The following is a 19298-nucleotide window of genomic DNA, read 5'->3' as shown; positions in this document are numbered from 1 at the left end:
GGATTGTTTCCTTCTGAGGCCTCCCTCCTTGGCTTGTAGTCAGTTGTCTTCAAGTTCACACTACATTCTCCTTGTATACCTGTGTCTGTCTCCAAATTTCCTCTTTTTAAACGACACCAGGGACTTCCCTGCTGAACCAACGGCGAAGGCTTCAAGATCCCAATGCAGGGGACCTGGGTTTGATCCCTGATCAAGGAACTGGATCCCACAGACTGCAACTAAAGATCTGACCTGTGACAACTAAGACCTGGTGCAGCCAAATAAATAAATATTTTTCAAAATAATAATAAAATAGAGGACACCAGTCACTGGATTAGGGCCCACCCTAATGACCTAATTCTGACTTGATTATCTCTTATATAGAAGCTACTTTCAAATAGTGTTGAATTACGAAGTATAAGGGCTTCCCTTGTGGCTCAGATGGTAAAGAATCTGCCTGCAATGCAGGAGACCTGGGTTCGATCCTGGGGTCTGGAGAAGAGAATGTCAATGCACTGCAGTATTCTTGCCTGTAGAATTCCACAGATAGAGGAGCCTGGCGGGCTGCAGTCCCTGGGAGTGCAAAGAGTCGGATACGACCGAGCAACTAGCGCACGCACACACACACATGAAGTGTGGAGGTGAGAACTTTAACGTGAATTTGAGGGGACACATTTTGGCTTATAACACATGGAAAAATATGTTATAACAGAAAGCAAGATATGATATAATTCCAGTAGGTGGTTTTGTTTTGTTAAGATAGACACAGAAGATAGTAGAACATACACAGATATTTTTGGGTTGTGTGAGTTCAGGGACACGTGTTCTTTATATTGACACTTCTCTAAACACGTTTCATAATTAAAAAAAGAAAAAGCTTTAAAAAAAATAGGTCAAGGAGTCTCCACTTCTAGTTTGAAAGAGAGCAGAGATTGGGAACCAGTTTTAATTGAGGCGAAATAGGTTCGTGAAGGAACAAATACATCGAAAAAAATAAATGAACGTTGTCTGAAGAGAGTAAATATTCGTGGCTAATGTTTAACAGACGTGTGGGATCTACCAAGAAGCAGATTATCTCCCACCCTTGAACAGCCTTGGGGGTGGAGGTGGGGGACTGTCCTTGCTTACCCAGGTTGGGTGGGGGGGCCCAGGAGCCGGAACTCCAAGCACGGAGGACAAAGTTCTCACGTCCAGGTGTGTCTGCTCACTGGGGTGTGTGGACTTGGGGTGTGCAATACCTGTTTTCTCCTTTGCAAAACTGTGCTGCTAGGATTTGCTTTCCAGGGCTGCAGTGGGATTTCACAGCCGATGTGGGGAAAATGCTATATTGTGAACACTTGTATTTTGGAATCCCCTTCAGAGCTTTCAGCACATTCTTTTGATTATCCTCAATGGTGGCAAACCATCTTCACTTAAAGATGGTGTGGTTTTTGGAATCAGCTGAGTGTTGTTTGCAGCTCATCTAGCAGTTAGGGCAATTGAACTAAGTATTAGTAATACCCTTTGAGGCTCAGAAGGAGGTGGGGTCCCAGCCCCGCCCCAGTCTTGCCCACCCGGAGGCCACGAGCCCCAGCAGGCCACTAAGCACCTGGACCACGGCTGGTCTGAACTAAGGTGTGCTTACATTCAAAATATAAACCAGACTCTGAAGATGTAAAGAATGTAAAATAGCTCATCAGTAATTTTTCCATATTGATTACACGCTGAAGTGATACTACTGGGGATATAGTGGCTTAACTAAAAACATATTGTTAAAATGAATTTCCCTCATTTCTTTCTTTTTACTTTTTAAAAGTACAGCTACTAGGAAATTTAAAATTTCATATGAGGCCTCACATTGTATGTCTCCTGGGCAGTGCTGGTCTGGAGAAGGGAATTCATCTTCTTGTATGGCTCATTAACTGATCTTGTAATTCTGGAGTGATTCTTGAATTCTAAAAATATTCCAGACGAATGGAATGAAGTCATCATTAGAACTGGAATATAGCTTTATCAGGTGATTAATTGGAAAGAAAACACGTATTCTGATGTGTAGGTTCCAGTGTGATTTAAGTTTCGAACCTTGGTCAGATGTCGTGTGTTCAGACAGGAGAACTCAGTGGTTAAGACGAGGGAGATGCCCCCTCGACCTGGGGAGGCCAGAAAGCTTCCCCAAAAGTCAGCCTGGAGGGGATTTGGGTAGTGAGGAACAACCCTGCCCTGAGTCTCCAGAAAGTGGTCTGAGCCAGGGGTTGGCCATGCGTAGCCCATGAACCAAATCCAGCCTTCTGCCTGTTTTGTACAGTGCGCAGGCTAAGGCTGGTTCTGACATTTGTTTTTCAGAATTTTATTTATTGATTTTATCTTTGGCTGTGCTGGGTCTTTGTTGCTGCGAGGGCGTTTCTCTAGTTGCAGTGAGCGGGGGCTACTCTCTAGTTGTGGTACATGGGCTTCTCATTGTAGTGGCTTCTTTTGCTGTGGAGCATGGGCTCTAGGGCGCTTGGGCTTCAGTAGTTGCAGCATGTGGGCTCAGTAATTGTGGTTCCTGGGCTCCAGAACACAGGCTCAATATTTGTGGCACGCGGGCTTCGTTGCTGTGTGGCATTTTCCCAGATCAGGGATGGAACCCATGTCTCCTGCATTGGCAGGCAGATTCTTTACCACTGAACCACCAGGGAAGCTTGGTTATGATATTTTAAATGATTGAAAAAAATTGAAGGATTTTCCTGTGTGACATCAGAATTATATGGATCTGGTATGAGTGAAGTGAAGTGTTAGTCTCTCAATCATGTCTGACTCTTTGCGATCCCATGGACTGTAGCTTGCCAGGCTCTTCTGTCTATGGAATTCTCCAGGCAAGAATAGTAGAGTGGGTAGCCATTCCCTTCTCCAGGAAATCTTCCCAACCCAGGAATTGCACCTGGGTTCTCCTGCATTGCAGGCAGATTCCTGACCATCTGAGCCACCAGGGAAGCAGACAAGGTCTGGTGGGAGCACGGTCACACCTGCCCGAGTACCGCCTGCTTTCGCACAACAGGGAAGAGTTGAATAGTCTTCACGGTGACCATTGGGCCCACAGAGCCAAAAATATTTCCTGTCTGGCCCTTTACAGAGCCAGCTTACCATCGCCCGGGGCTGAGGGGTCAACTTGATTCTGTAACCCACATTGAAAGTGGGGTCTCAGGCTTGGGGGATGCCTGAGAAGGGGTGGATTCGGGGCCCTGGACATGGCCAAGATGGAGGGGCTTCTGTGGCTCAGGGATGAGAAGGCAAGGACCCCAGCTGGTCCTGGGTCCCCAGGGCTGGTGATTTTCAAAGTCATCCTGCCCTTAGGAACCTCAGCAATGAGAGAGAAGAGAGTGGTGGAGTTCTCTAGGTAAAGGTGCAGGAATGGGAAGGGTGGCTCCGGGGGACCCCCCGTTGAACTGTGTTTGGAAGAGTTAGTAGCCCTGGACACAACTGGAAATATGCAGGTAGAGGGGAGATCAGAGCAAGGGGGCTCAGAGGGGCAACCAGAGAGCCATAAGGGGCTGAAGATCCAGCCTTCAGCTGCCTAGTGCCAAGACATTGAAAGAAATTAGCGCTGAGACCATCCCTCCCCTGCTGAGCCAGATGGCCCCCTAGTCCCTGCCCTCTGCCCCAAGAAACTGCCAAAGCACTGGACACAAAGAGAACTCCATTTAGGTAACATCCTAAATCAGCCCTGGATTTAGAGGTAAGTGTACAAAATGCAGAAAGTGCGAAGAACAATATAATTTACCCTGAGAACCTCCTCCAGTTGATAATTTTAAAAAAATTTATTGTGGTAAAATATACATGACATAGGGAATTCCCTGGTGGTTAGGACTCTGTGGTCTTAACCATTTTCAAGTGACAATTCAGCAGCACTGGGGACATTTGGGTCCATGGTTGTGCAGCCATCACCAGCATCCATTTCCATAACTTCTTCATCTTCCCAAACAGTAACTCTCCCCATTAAACACTAACTCCCCAGCCCTCACCCAGTCCTGGGCACCCACTGTTCTATTCTCCGTCTCTATGAGTTTGACTGTCCCGGGTACCTCATGTAAATGCAATATTTGTCCTTCTGTGACTGGCTGGTTTCACTGAGTATGTCCTCAAGTTCCATCCATGTTGTAGCAGGTGTCAGAATTTTTCTCCTTCCGAAGGCTCAATAATACCCCATCCTATGGACAGACTCTGTTTTGTTTATCTATTCCCAGTCAATGACTTTATCATATTGGCTTCAAGTCTTTTTTGTTTCTTTCTCTGAGAGTTGGAATTGCAGCCCATCTGCGACACTCCCATTCCAGCCACCTCACCCTTCGAGGCTGGCCTGCACCCTGCCCATTGTGGCCTGGGTCTCAGACATCCATGATCTCTGACCAGGAACTAGCTTTCCACACGTGTGTTCATTTACACAGGCGACATCATGCCCATGGTACCCACTCCCAGCTTGGTAGGCGGCTTTCATGAGCCCCATGGACAGGAACATTTAGTTGGTTCACATAGCTGCTGCCTGGCTTCTGTTTCATTTTTGCTGGAATTAATATTACTTTTTGCCAGTGTGTCAGGTGTTGGGTTTTCATTTCATGTTCTCAGTCCTTCTGTTTCCTCTTCTGTGAATTGCCTGTTTTTTCTGTTGGGATATTACTCCTTTTTGGGAGGAGTCTTTAGGAGTTCTGTATATATTCTCGAGCTGATCCTTTGATTCCTAGTTTATTTTCTTTAAAGAATGAGTTGGGTGTTAACTTCAGTCCTTCACCTATCACTTCTGACCCCTTCCCAGCTGAGGCAGCCAGCATGTGTTAGGACAAGAGGCTGGGCTTTGGGATGATGAGGATGATGAGGATGAGGTGAGGATGGAGAAGACCAGGAGGGGTGGGAAGGAAGAGGGAGAACCAGGACATTCCCTGGGAAGCAGAGGGCTGAGAACATTAGGAAGGAAGGGACACAGTGGTGAACCCGCAAGGAGAAAGCCTGGAGGTTTCCCTGGTGGCTCAGATGGTAAAGAATCCACCTGCAATGCAGGAGACCTGGGTTTGATCCCTGGGTTGGGAAGATCTCCTGGAGGAGGGCCTGGCAACCCACTCCAGTATTCTTGCTTGAACTGTAGTGTTGGAGAAGACTCTTGAGGGTCCCTTGGACAGCAAGGAGGTCAAACCAGTCAATCCTAAAGGAAATCAGTCCTGAATATTCATTGGAAGGGCTAATACTGAAGCTGGAACTCCAATACTTTGGCCACCTGATGCAAAGAACTGACTCATTAGGAAAGACCCTGATGCTGAGAAAAACTGAAGGCAGGAGAAGGGGACAACAGAGGATGACATGGTTGAATGGCATCACCGACTCAACGAACATGAGTTTGAGCAAGCTCCGGGAGTTGGTGATAGACAGGGAAGCCTGGCATGCTGCAGTCCATGGGGTCGCAAAGAGTTGGACATGACTGAGCAACTGAACTGAACTGAACTGCTGTGGGAACAGGTTCCTCTAGACTGGTTCTTTTGTAGGAGGTGCATACTTTGGGGTTGTGGGATCTTAGTTCCCAACCAGAGATTGAACCTGGGCCCACAGCAGTGAAAGCACCCAGTCCTAACCACTTCACCTCCAGGGAATTCCCTAGATCGGTTCTTAACAGGGTGATCTTGCCTCCGGGGGATATATGCAGTGATGGAGACATTTTTGGTTGTCATAGTGGAAAGGGGTGGTAGTGGAATCTGGTGAGTCGAGGCCACGGATGCTGTAAAACACCCTACAAGGCACAGGACAGCCACCCCACTAAGAATGGCCCAGCCCCGAGTGTCCGTAGCACCACAGTTGAGAATCCATTTCCTTTGTATGCCCTTGTGCTAGCAGGACCCCTTCTGTGGTTACACAGCTTCCTTTTGCAGCGTACCAGTGTGGGACACAATGCTGCCCTAGGGATGCCCCATCCAAGTTGATGGCCTGTCCTCTCTTCCTCCCCCAGGCAGGTCTGGAAGAGCCCCACCTGGGCCCAAGTGTGCGGAGGATGGAAACACTGCCCCGGCAATGTCTCTGGGCCGCCTCCTTCGCCGGGCCTCCTCCAAAGCCTCGGACCTCCTGACCCTCACCCCGGGTGGCGGCGGCGGCGGCGGGCCCCCCTCCGTCCTGGATGGGGAAATCATCTACTCCAAGAACAATGTCTGCGTGCACCCCCCAGAGGGGCTGCAGGGACTGGGGGAACACCACCCAGGTGAGCCTGGCGCGGGGATCCTGGGGTCACGGGCTGGGAGAGGAAGGCTTGGGATCACAGGCCTGGGGAGAGCTAGCTGGCTGATCTCTCTGAAGTTAGCAAGCTCCTGCGTCACTTCCCCGTTTGCCCTAATTTCCCCATCTGGGAAGCACACCAGTGACCTTTGACTCACGGAGGGGAGGCAGGACAGTCTAAGAGAAATTAGCTGTGTTTGCAATGGAAGAGGGCATTCGTTCATACAGGGCCGCTGCGAGAGGGCTGCTGGGAGGCGGGAGCCCCCCGACTGCAGGGAGGGAAGCGGGGCATCGTCTTCTTCAGGAAGCTTCCTAGTGGGGGGGATTTCCCCCAGGCCCCCTTGAGTGTGTGCAGGAACACAGCCCTCAGGTCAGGCTTGGTGGTTGCATCCCTAGCTGCAGCCCAGAGGGTGGGATGAGGACCGAGCAGGTTGTGAAGCAGGCCTGGGACGCTGGGGACATGGAAATCATTGATCCTGTGCACGCTTTGTGCTTAAATCCACTGTTTTGAAATGGGGGAAGGAAGCTCTCAGCTCTGCACAGATGGAGATGGAAGGTCCTTTCCTGGCCCTTCACACCAGAGCCTGGAGTTACCCTGGGCTGTTCGAGGGACACTCCAGCCTGTGGCTCTCCCAAGTCCCAGGAGTGGGCAACTTTTCCTGTGGTGACAGTGACTTTGCTATCTTTTGCCAAGCCACAGAGAAAGAGACTACGTTTTTTCCAGGGCTCCAGTTGTATTCTGAGCCCCCAAACAGCAAGCTCTCTTGTGCACTAAGGGAATGGGCACAGATTCTCTTTGCAGGAGTGTCACTGATTGTGACTGTTCTTGGGCAGGGAACCTGGGGGTATTAGATCCGGTTATGGCAGTCCACCACCCACACCTGAGTCCCTCAGCCCTGCTGCCTCCAGGAAGCATCCAAAAGATGGATTAGTGATACTAGAGGCCTGTGTGGTCCTTTGTTATTTGTGCAAGTGTACAAGATAAATGTATTGCTTTATTTAATTTGCACAACAACCTCATGAGAATGCCAGAGCCTGGGCGGGCCTCTCTCTTAGAGAAGGAGGCTGGTGTTCAGAGGAGCTCCCCAATACCAGCCAGGGTAGAGGCAGAGTGAGGGCAGGCCCTGGGCTCTTCCTGTGGCCTCTCTAGGCTGCTGAAGTCTGCTTCCGGGTCCCCAGTGCCTGGCTGCAGCCCACCCGCGTCCAGACAGAAAGTCTCACATCAGACGTCAGTACTTTAAAAATTATGAATTACAATCAGATCTGGACACTTTACTGCCTGCAAATTAGGTGTCGACAAAGTACTGAATAAATAAATTAATTTTTAAAAGGACAAAAAATTTAACTTATGCTAATGAACTCTCCGGAAAGTATTCTGTCCTTCTGCCTCGATAAGCATATCTTTACAGTGGATAGTTAGGTACAGATTTAGAGTCATCAGACTCTCCAGGTTCCAAAGCAAGAGAGCTGACTTCCAGCCCCAGCTCTTTCCTGGATTATAAGGACCCCAAGCCTTCTCCAGGGGACATCACAGCCCTGTCCACGGCCCCCACAGACAGGTCAGGTGGGAAGCCCCGAACAGGTCCTGGAAGCAGGTTCTGAACTGTGAGGGTGGGGGATTCCAGCGTCCTGGTCCCTGAACTGTGCTCTAGAAGGCTGAGTGGCATATCACCTTGCCCCTGTAGATGCCTGACCATGGGGCCAATTCCGAGCACTCGAGGGGCTAGGAGCAGAGGTCCTAGGCCTGGGTCTGAGGGTGTTGCATGTTCTGGGCATAAAACAAAAAGAAAAGCCGCAGCCTTTGAAGGGCTTCTGGTATCATCCTTGCCTGATGGGAGGCAAGGGAGAGGGGGCCAGAGGTCTCAGGCTCCCTTCCAATCCCAGAGCCATGTAGAGACACTTGACCTCACCTGAACATGATTCTTCTGGACAACTGGTTGACAGCCCCCGAGTTCCCCACTGTTTTGGAAGTGGAAGATGGGCTAAGGATTCTGGGTTGAGTCAGAGCCCTGGGGCATGACAGGGGCCCCAGCTCCTGCCCCAGGGGCTTCTCAGAGACCCAGAGGCCTGGGAACTTGGTGCCACAGGCCTAAGAGTCAGGACACCCCAAAATGGCAGGTGTCTCCGGAGGAAAGGCCACCTTCCTCCCAGACTGAGCGTTCGGGGGCCCTAAGAGCCCACCCATGTGCCGCTGGCCTTGGAGAATTGCTCTTCTCTTCTTTGTCAGCAATCCAGGGCATGACATTGAAGATGACCCTCCTTCCGAAAAGCAGTGTTAAAGAAGAGATGCTGAGAAGCCTCAGCCAACAGGGATGCCACTCATCTTGGATTTATCTTTTGTGTGACGTAGCAATAAAGTCTGCAGCCCGAGTCCCTCCTAAGATTGCGATGAAGCCGGTAGCACTTCTGGGTCCCTGTGAGCCTCCCCAGCCACCTGGGCTCATCTGGACCGGGAGGCTGATGGAGGCAGGGGAGCCCTGGAGCCCCCAGGGCCGTGGACAGGGTGGGGCTCTGAACAAGAGGAGGAGGGAAGGCAGAGGATCGACTGCTGCTTGAGGGCTCGCCCCCTGGATCTGCTCAGCGTGTGTGCTTAGAAAACGCCACAGCTCTCATTCATCCTGAGTTCAACTGTATGCCTCAGGAGTGTTTTCTTAGGGCCGGGATGCACAGCCCACAGTTTTACTCGCCCGGGTGTGGTTCCTAGAAGAAACGAGCTAGAGGCACTTGGTGAGCGGCCCTCCCTAACTGTCTGTGCTCCTGACCCCTCATAGGCTACCTGTGCTTGTACATGGAGAAGGATGAACTGCTGGGGGCCACCCTCATCCTCGCGTGGGTCCCCAACTCCCGGATCCAGAAGCAGGACGAGGAGGCGCTGCGCTATATTACCCCCGAGAGCTCCCCGGTGCGCAAGGCACCCCGCCCTCGGGGCCGGCGCGCCCAGAGCTCTGGGGCCCCCCACCAGCCGTCCCCCACGGAGCCCAGGTCCACCCTGATCCCCAGAGACGAGGACATCCTGGTGGTGGCCCAGAGCATCCGAGACACCGAGTGCATCAGCCCTTCGCCCGAGGACGGGGAGAAGCTGGCCCCGGGCTTGGGGACAGACGGCCCCCTCCCGGCCTTGCCGCCGGCCCACAGCGACTCAGGAATCTTGTCGGCGGTCAGTTCACAGGACGGGACAGAAGAGGGCCAGGAGCCCCGACCTGAGGTGGGCGAGGAGGAGGGATCCTTGGAACTGTCGGCCGAGGGCGTGAGCAGGGCCAGTTCCTTCGACTCGGACTCAGAGGCCTTCTCTTCGCCCTTCTGCCTCTCACCCATCAGCGCCGCCCTCGCGGAGAGCAGCAGCTCCGTGTTCCTGGAGAGCGAGAGCGGGTGAGTTCCCCACTGCCCCCTGCATCTCTGGGGCTGAGAGCGAGGGCCTGTGTCCCCGCTCTTCTCACTGAGCGTGGAGGACGCCTGCATGCCATCCTGCGGGCACCAGAGTGCCCCGTCCCCTCACTTCACGCCGCCCCAGGGGGTTGTGAAGGACACGCAGCCCGGGCTGGGGGGCTGGGAGTTCCCTCCCCCTTCTCTCCCCTTCCCTAGGACTAAACCTTCCCAGCCAAGTCTGACCAGCCCCGTATGCCAGTCCAGACCCCCCGGGGCCAGGCCTCAGCGTCCTGGCGTCTTCTGTGCTCATCACTGGAGGGACTGAGATGGTCTGTCAGGCAAACCCAGGGAGGCCGGGGTGGTGGCAGAAGGCTTGTGGGGAAGGCCTGGTCCCCAGCCAGGCTCTGTGCTCTGCCTGGGGCCAAGCCAGGCACAGGGCCCGGCCCGCCAGAGGGGCCCTTAGCCTTTCTACTTCTCACACCCTCAAGCTGTAAGAGGCTGGAACGCAGCCCCAGGGGGAAGTTGGCAGCATTTACTGTACAGCCGAGAGCCCAGGGGAACCAGATGCTTGGGCACATTAGCGGGCTCACATTACTTGCCACACACACAGGGGCTGGGAGGAGCAGCAGTGAGATGTTGCCTGAAGGGGGAGGGTTATCATAGAGTCACATGGTGTCGTTGTTAGGGGGCCTTGGGGCCTCCCAGAAGTGGGCGTGCACAAGGCTCATGAACCACAGGCTTGGGCTAACTCAGAGCAGCCGGGGCAGGCGTGGGGTGGGCAGGCATGGGACTTCTACAGCCCCTTCTCATGCTTGGCTGTGGTTCTTGTTCTCATTAATTTCCAGGCTAATGATGTTGATGACAGTTAAGTGCTGACGTTAGTCAGTCAGCATGTAATTCTTGAGCTCGTGATGTGAGCTGGGCATGTGATCAGTGTGGATGTCTGAGTTTTGCCTGGGTGCGGGACATGTGGGCTATGGCTTAATTCCTTTTAGGCTCACAAGAACCCCAAACCCTGTGAGGTAGGTGCTCACATCATCCTCTGTGTATTGAAGGGAGAAGTGAGGCTCAGAGAAGTTAAGGAACTTGCAGGAGGTCACCCAGCCAGTTCAGCAGCTGAGCCAGATTTGAACCCTGCTGGGTTTATAACAGACCTAGAGCAATAACGTCACAGGAACTGATGTGAGAAAAGGAACAGGATGGACGAATGTGGAGCGCTTTGCTGGTTTCAGAGGGAAGGAATTTGAGACGAATTCTTTCCTGTTTTCTTCCCCAGTAAGATGCGGTCCATTAAAGCCCAAGGGTGAACTGATAACATTCTTCTCGAGTACTGAAGGGTGCATGCAAGGGTGAGGTCAGCTGCAGCCAAGGACTCCAGTGCCCCATGAGGTTCCCTAAGCCATGTGCCTGTTTTCCACTAGGGAACCAGGCTGAAAAGGAAACTTGAAGCCCTGCCTGAGTCCCGCTGCCAGTGGGGCTCTGTCAGAGCTCCCCCTGGTGGTGCCACGCTGCCAGTCACTCCCCGTCAGCCCTTCTCAGCCACTTTCTGTCTCTGTGGATTGCCTGTTCTAGACATTTCATGTCAATGGGATTATGCAACTTGTGTCCTTTCGTGTCTGCCTCCTTTCACTGAGCATAATGTTCTCAAGGTCCATCCAAGTGTGTCAGGACTTCATTCATTTTTATGACTGGCTAATACTCCCAGCAATTTTCACCTCCTGTTGGATTTGGAAACATTATTCTGTACTGCGTGCAGACTCCTAACCTGAAGCTGGGTGCCGTCTGTCAGATGTGGGAGTTTGGCTGCCCCGTCATGAGTCCTTTCTGTGGTCATGCTTTGGAAACCCAAGTTACATCTTCCAGACCCCTGTTCCACCCAATTTAGCTTAACATTCATGTTTCTGCTTAGAGGTGCAGGGTGTGCTCGAAAGGAAGACTGTAGTGTCGTGAGGGAGATCCCTCCCTCGCCATGGAGCCTCAGCAATTCCATATTGTTTGCTTTTCTGGCTCAGTCTGTCCATTTCCGCCAAGGCTTTGGGCTGGGGCAGGATGGCCATGGGTGAGGTCCCCCTCCCTGCCTCCTGGGAACGTGTGCTTCAGTCAGAAGCTGATGTGAAAACAGACTGTTTTTGAGATGCAGTGTGAGAGGTATTACATGGAGGCACCCTAGTTCCTGACCCAGCCATGCTTGACAGGTTGCTGGAAGTTTAAAAAAAAAGAAAAAAGCAGCTATGGATTTCAAGAGGGACTGGATGGGCCCTGGACTCTGCATTTTCTGCCAGCCTGCTCCTGCTTCTTTGCTCCTGGAGTTGAGTTGTGATTTTGTCTCCCCACCACATTCAAGACCTGAAAGCAAAGCTGGTGTGTCTCCACTCCCTCCTGCTCCCCACCCCCCTACAGCTCCCACCCAGTGATGGGCCTGGAAATCTGGACTAAATGGTCACTAGCACTGGGTGCTATAGAGCAAGGTTTCCCAGCCCAGCAAAAAATGAGAATACCCCAGGCAGCTTTGAAGGCCTCTGGTTCCCAGGCCCACCCAGACTGATTGAACCAGAATGACTGGGGTGGTGCCTGGGCGTGGGCAGGGTTTGACCTCTCCAAGGGTCTCCAAGTGCCGCTGGGCTTGAGAGCCACTGTTGTGATAAGGGGAGCTTCCCTCATAGCTCAGTTGGTAAAGAATCCGCCTGCAATGCAGAAGACCCCGGTTCGATTCCTGGGTTGGGAAGGTCCGCTGGAGAAGGGATAGGCTACCCACTCCAGTATTCTTGGGCTTCCCTCGTGGCTCAGCTGGTAAAGAATCCACCTGCATTGCAGGAGACCTGGGTTCTATCCCTGGGTTGGGAAGATCCCCTGGAGAAGGGAAAGGCTACCCACTCCGGTATTCTGGCCTGGAGAATTCCATGGACAAAGGAACCTGGCAGGCTCTAGTCCAAAGAGCACAGAGAGGCGTGGGCCTTGTAGAGAGGGTGTCTGGGGTGAGGTCCTGGAGCACCAGCATCTGCTGGACCAGACACCCCACAGGAAGCTTGTCTTTGAGGATCTGAATGTGCCCGTAGTGGCTCCTGGAGCAGAGGCTCTTCATTTAACTGGGAATTGGGTCCCCTCGGGGGAGCAGACAGGCTGGCTCACGGGATCCCTCTAGTGGTAGAAGCAAAGAACAACATGTGGAGGTTGAGCGTGTGGCTGGGCAAGGGTGGGAGGAGCAGCCCCCCATCTGTGAGTCCCTCAAACATTTTGTGATGTGGCAAGTAGTTTACCGAAGGGTCGAGTGGTTAGAATGACAGTGTCCATTTGTGTGCTACCTGTGGGGTTTAGCTAGGCACAGCCTCATCCCTAGATGAGGCCACCTACCATAGCCACCCCAGCATGGTGATGGCTGGAAATTCTTGACCATGTGAGTGTTCAAAGACCGTTGGAAAGTGGGTGGACAAGGAAGGCTATGCAGCTGACTTGCCATCATGGACCCTCCTCCCACCAAGGACTGAATTCTACAAGCAGGGGTTAGGGTCTGTGGCTGTCTCAGTCCCATACCTTCCATAGTGTCAGAAATCAAGGTTTTGGGTTGGGATGAAGGTGAGAATAACCACCAGACAAGATCAGTGGCCAGCTTGTCATTCGTTATGTCCTGAGAGGTACCTGGTCTCTAGGGCTAGTTGGATGAGGGTGTCATATAACAGGACTCTTATCTAGACCCCTATGTGGCATTTCAACTGCCCCCCTCCACAGGGAAGTATGTGGTGACATTTATGAGCTGAAAACACAGCTCCCACTCCCTAAATCAAAAGGTGTCTTCTGGAACTCATCCCAAGAACCAATCTAAATTACAGAAATAAAGCATATTTGCATGAAGATGTCCATCTTGCTCTTCTTTATAATGGAGGAAAAAAGGGAAGAATCTACAGAAAGAGATGCATCATTACTGTTCATCTTCCAGACTGAGGAGTTTTAATGAGGGCCTGTGAGCCCCCTGAGGTCTTCCACGACTTCCTGTACGTGTGCTCATGGGTGCTCATTTACCTGAGGAGGGGGCACTTCTGGCTTCCCCGAGGGTGCAGAACCTTAGTACTGCCAGACAGAAGGCTGTGCAGTATTAGTAAAGGTTATACAGCAGTGTGGAAATTTATGGTGTATCAGAAACAAAGCAGGTAGCAAATGATGTACACATTTTGACTGAAATCCATGGGAAGGCCTGATGCATGAATGAGGCCATCCAAGCACTGCTGCCCACTAGAACTTTCCTGATCTGTGCCATCGCGACAACGCCACTGCCTCGCTTACCTGGGGAATACGTGAAAGGTGGCTAGTGTTACTGACAAGCTGAATTTTTAATTTTATGTGATATTGATTGAAATAAATTTAAGTGACACATGTGAACACCCTATTGGACAGCACTGGTTGAGAGGAAGCTGTGCCAGTATGTTAGAATAGTGTGGTTATGAGTCATTTTTTTTCTTTCTCATGTTTCAAAAATGTTACAGTGGGACTGTATTAATCATATGCTGAAGACAAGTTTTAAAACTAGATAGCCAGGGACTTCCCTGGGGGCCCAGTGGTTAAGAATCCACCTTCCAATGTAGGGGACGTGGGTTCAGTCCCTGGTTGGGGAACTAAGATCCCACACGCTGCAGCTAAGAGTTCGCATGCTGCGACTGAAATATCCCACATGCCCCAACTAAAGAACCTACATGCTGAAGATCAGAGATCCTGTGTGCTGCAACTAAGACCTGATGCAATCAGATAAATAAATATTTAAAAAAATAGATCACATAGCTCATAGCCACTGCATAGCTCAGACCAGCTCACCCCCGTCTGCTGTGCATGCTTGTTAATGAGAAGGCCCCCTAGTACCCGTGAGGTCCTCCCCATGAAGCTGATGCTAATTGTCTGCCACCCTCCTCCCCAGAGTTGTCTTCGGCACCCCCACCCCCAGGGTAAATGTGTGCTGAGTGAAGGGTGGTGATCAGGTTACAGAATGAGCTGGGTGGCCTTGCCACTTCGTGGCTCTCACCTTGGCATCATTGGGGCGGTGGTCCACCCAGCGCAGACATGGGTCCAGGAGAGTTGGATGCAGCCATGGGGGGATGACAGCTGCCTGTCCCCAGGCTCCTACTTGGGTGCTCACCTGCCTGCCGACCTCTCCTCTCCTCTTTTCCCATGCATGCTGTGGTTTGGCCAGCCATTCTCCACAGCCTCACCCTTCCCCAGCCTCTCTCCAGCTGGAATGTGCTCCCCTCCCCTGGTGAAACCCCAGCCAGACTGTGGTCTTCTCCATGACCCCAAGCTCCTGCTGCTTTCCCCAGGCATCTTGTTTATGTGGCATTTAACATATGCTGCCTCCTGCTGTTGCTTTTCCTTGAGCTTTACTCATCTTCTGGATCAGTGCCGTCCTATAGGACATTCCATGGTGAAGAACGCTGTCCAGTGAGGTAACCACTGGCCATGTGTGGCTGTGGACTCCTGGAAATGTGGCTCTGGAAACCGAGCAACTGGATTTTTAGTGTTTTCATCTTTAATGAATTTAAAGCCCAGTAGCCACAGGCGGTGAGGGCTTCCATGTTGGACAGTGCAGGCCCAGAAGAAACTGTGCTTCTGGGGGGTTGGGAGGGGCGAGTCGTAGTCACTCTCCTTGCAAAGAGGAGCCCCTCAGAGTGCTCTGTCGAGAGAGAGAAAGGGAAAAAGGCCAGACAAGTGAACAGGTGTCCCTGCCCCCCACCCAGGGGCTGGTTTCCTAGGGGGAGGATGGCAGGAGGGGTCACAAGCAGAAGCAGGAGGGCACATCCCCCAGCAGTGAGGAGGGAGGGTAAGGATGGAGCCAGCCCCAAGGGCAGTGACTGCTACAGCATGACGGCGCCCACCCCGCAGAGGGAGCCAGGCTGAAATAAATGGCATCTTAAGTGCTTTTTGCCTTTAGGAGGAAAAGACTATGACACCAGAGTATCAGCCGTAAAGCCTGAATTATTCATACCGTCTCGTTGTTGCTGGTGTAACTGGCCCTGCTTCTCCTACCCTGCTCTGGGGAGAATCCAGCCTCAGAAGGACCTGAAGCCTATGAGCTGGGTGGGCCAGGGCCACGTGCTGTCACTGATTGGGGGGCTGCCAGGCAGGATCCAGAGGGTGTCATGCTGGTCACCCGAAGCCTGGTGAGGGGGCAGGCTGTGCAATGTCATGAGATTCTTAGTTGCTTTGAGCAGTTTTCATAAATAGCCTTGCCATTCCTTTTCTGTCCAGCCATCTCGGGGCAGGCAGGCAAGCCTGCAGGAGTAGAAACTGCAAGGGGTGAGGGGTGATATAAACAAGGAAGACACTTTTCACCCCTTCCCACCCAGAGTAGCTAAAGCTAATAAGAACCCTCTCCCAGAGGTGGGAGATGAAGGAAGAAGAGGAAGAGGGGACAGAAGGATGGGACCCTGAAGAGATGAAGAGGGGGAGCAACAGAGAAGGGCCAGTGGCTGGGCCAGTGGATGTCCTCGGAGGCCATTCCAGCAGCAGTGGGACTGGGGATGGGGTGAGGGAAGGTTCCGGGGCTGTGCTGCCCAGGAGAGGAGGCTAATGGTCAGAGAGCATGAATGTGGGTCCTGGAGAGATTTAAGATGTGGAATGGCTAAGAGTTGGTGAGAAGAGGGATGGCCAGGTGCTGGGGGGCACATCCCCCAAATTTCCGGAAGATATCTCTGGGCTAGCTCAGTATTGGGCCAGCCCAGGTGCCCCGGATGCCCTGAGGATGCTCCTGGAACACCCACCCTCACCCCCTGGGGGCCCCCAGCAGCAGCCTGGCAGCCAAGAAGCTGGCAGCTTCCAAAGATCTGTTGTTTGGGTTTGTTTGTGCTTCTGTAACCGGGAGCTGAGATTTATTTCTTTAAAACATCCCATCTCCCGACACCCTGCAATCTGTTCTGTGCGTCGTTAAGACTAATCTTGTCTTATGTTTCTGTAGCACTCGGCAGGCTCTGTGCCGGCATCTCTCTCTCCACCCCCCCCCCACATCCCTGCTCCATGTACAGCCCCCCAGCCAAGGTGGCAGTCACTCATCACTCCCCTGCTCCATGCCTAGGGCTGGCTGATAGCAGGGGTCCAAAGGAAAGCCTATTTGAGAAGGGCAGCTGGTGGGACTGAGCCCTTGAACCAGCCTGGGAGCCTCACTGCCAGGCAGGGAAGCCAGGCGCTGCCTGGGGCGGAGGATGGCCCTTCAGTGTCTACCCTGCAGCTCTGGAAGTGCACTGGCAGCCAGCTGCCACTGGCTCCAGGAGCTCGGAGGGGCTGCCAGGGAATTCAGGCTGAGTCTTGACGGTGCCCAGTTGTTTGATGTGAGACTCAGGGCGGCTGTTTGGCCCAGACATGCTGTCTGGGGAAGGAAGGGGCAGGCCATCTGGGCTGGGCCAGGTCTGCCGTCAAGTGTAAACCAAGCCCTGTGTGATCCCTGGGGCATGAGCTTGTCAAGGTGTTTTAATCTCTCTGTGTCTCAGTTTCCTCATCTGTGCGGTGGGGCTGCTGTGAACACAAAGAAAGGTGATGAGTAAAAGCAGTTCCAAAAGGCTCAGCACAGAGTAGGCAAATGGCAGTCATTTACCAGGATGCTAAAAATAAAAGTGGCATTTTTATGGCACCTATCAGAGTGCCAGCCCGATCCTGAGAGCTTTGTGTTAGTATCTTGGGGCTGCTGTAAGGAAGGACTATAAACCGGATGACTTAGCAAAGCAGAGAGAGATTCTCATGGTTTTGGAGGCTGGGAGACGGAAATCAAGGTGTTTGAAGGTCCAAAGAGGTCCTTCCTGCCCCTGCCAGCTCCTGGGACTGCAGCTGTTCCCCGTGGCCACGCCCCTCCTGTCTCTGCCTCCATCATCACATGGCTCCTCTTCTTGGGAGGACATCAGTCTTTGGATTTAGGACCCACTCTCAATCCAGGATGATCTCATCTTGGGATCTTTAACTAATTACATCTGTAATTTGTTTCCAAATAGGGTCACATTGGGAGATGAATTTTGGAAGACCCTATTCAACCCATCTTAGGCTTTGTGGGGACTTACTGTTTAACCCTTGAAACAATGCCTGAGGTTAAGGGTATTCTTCTCCCATTGTAGAGAAGGTTGAGGCACAGGGTCACAGAGCGAGGCTCCTAGCTGAGGTACCAGCTATGACGTTAAAAACAGAAAAACAAAACAAAATCCAGCCCTGTTTCCGTCATCACTTGGCACATGAGTCGCCCCTACCTGCCTAGTCCTGTTGGCCCCTTGGGTCTGTTTGGAACCACCCCCTCTCCTTGAGAGGCTTGTGGGGCTGGAGCAAAGATGCTGTGGAAATCTACTTGTGACTTAAGTAATATATGTCCATTTTAGAAATTTGGGAGGAAAGGCATAAAGAAAATATTTATGGTCATCAATCCTTCCAGCATAGCATTATCATTTTGGTTTACTTCCCTCTGGCCTTTTGAAGATGGGGATTGTAATTGTCCATCTGAAGAGTCCACAGCTCTTCTCTATAAAGGGCCGTGTAGTGAGTATTTTTGGCTTTTTGAACGGCATGGCTTCTGTGTAGCTACTTAACTCTGTCCATAGAAAACAGCCACTAGCAATGTGAAAGTGATTGGGTGTGGCTGGGTTCCAGTAAAATTTGATTTATGGACTCTTTGTATTTCATATAATTTTCATGTGTCATGAAATAGTTCCCTCCTTTTGTCTTTTTCAACATTGAAAAATGTTCAAACCCATTCTTCGCACAAAAACCTGCACATGGATTGTTTGTAGCAGTTTCCTTCATAAATGCCAAAACTTGGAAGCAACCAAGATGTTCATTCTTCCGTAGGTTAAGGGAGAGATAAGCTGGTCTATCTAGACAAGGGAATTCTATTCAGCACTAAAAAGAAATGAGCTATCAAGACAGGAAAAGACATGGAGGAAACTTAAATGCATGTTGCTAAGTGAGAGAAGCCAATCTGAAAAGGCTACAGACTGTGTGATTCCAACTATATGACTTTCTGAAAGAGTCAAAGCTATGGATACAGTAAAAAAAGATCAGTGGTTGCCAGGCATTAGGGTTGAATAGAGCACAGAGGATTTTTAGGGAAGTGAAACTATTCTGGATGATGCTGTGATGCTGATACATGTCCTTATGCATTTGTTAAAACTTAAAGAATGTACAGGGCTTCCCTGGTGGCTCGGCAGTAAAGAATCCACCTGCAATGCAGGAGACACAGGTTTGATCTCTGGGTTGGGAACATCCCATGGAGAAGGAAACGGCAACCCACTCCAGAATTCTTGCCTGAGAAATCCCATGGGCAAAGAAGCCTGGCGGGCTACAATTCATGGGGTCACAAAAGAGTCGGACACAACTTAGCGACTAAACAACAAAAATAACAATATAGAATGTACAGCATCAAGAATGAACCATAATGTAAACTATGGGCTTTAGCTATTAACAATAATGTATTGATATTGTTCATCAATCATAACAAATATATCATGCTAATGCAAGATGTTAGGAGAACATCTGTGTGAGTGGAGAGGTATCTAGGAACTCTCTGTACCTTCTGCTCAGTTTTTCTGTAAACCTAAAACTGCTCTTACAAATAGGCTATTAAAAAATTCTTAGCTCATGGATTGTACAGATAGCTGGCCGTTACGTGCTGACTCCTGGTCTAAGCCAGCACTGCCCAGTAGAAATGTAGTGAGCCACATATGTGACTTAAAATTTTCTAGTAGTCTTGCTTTTAAAAAACTCCATCTTGAAATAATTATAGAGTCACAGGAAGT

General features: G+C 51.4%; 1 protein-coding gene across 13 annotated transcripts in view; it reads left to right on the top strand.

Annotated features, from left to right (window-relative positions):
* TBC1D16 (TBC1 domain family member 16) overlaps positions 1 to 19298 on the top strand; it is an 88496-nt gene that overhangs the window by 12328 nt on the left and 56870 nt on the right. For 7 of the 13 annotated variants that reach the window (XM_081575744.1, XM_081575748.1, XM_081575741.1 and 4 more), the window contains exons 2-3: positions 5927 to 6172; positions 8958 to 9555. In XM_081575744.1, the coding sequence (XP_081431870.1) occupies positions 5989 to 6172; positions 8958 to 9555 (782 nt within the window). In that variant the 5' untranslated portion in view covers positions 5927 to 5988. The remainder of the gene's footprint in view (positions 1 to 5926; positions 6173 to 8957; positions 9556 to 19298) is intronic. The other 6 variants (XM_081575745.1, XM_081575749.1, XM_081575742.1 and 3 more) reach the window with 1 other exon arrangement.

Source organism: Giraffa tippelskirchi, chromosome 3 (genome assembly GCF_054371585.1).
Source record: "Giraffa tippelskirchi isolate mGirTip1 chromosome 3, T2T-mGirTip1v1.2.pri, whole genome shotgun sequence".
NCBI lineage: Eukaryota > Metazoa > Chordata > Mammalia > Artiodactyla > Giraffidae > Giraffa > Giraffa tippelskirchi.
Note: the sequence above shows the minus strand (reverse complement) of the source record. Positions and strands in the feature narration are given on the sequence as shown.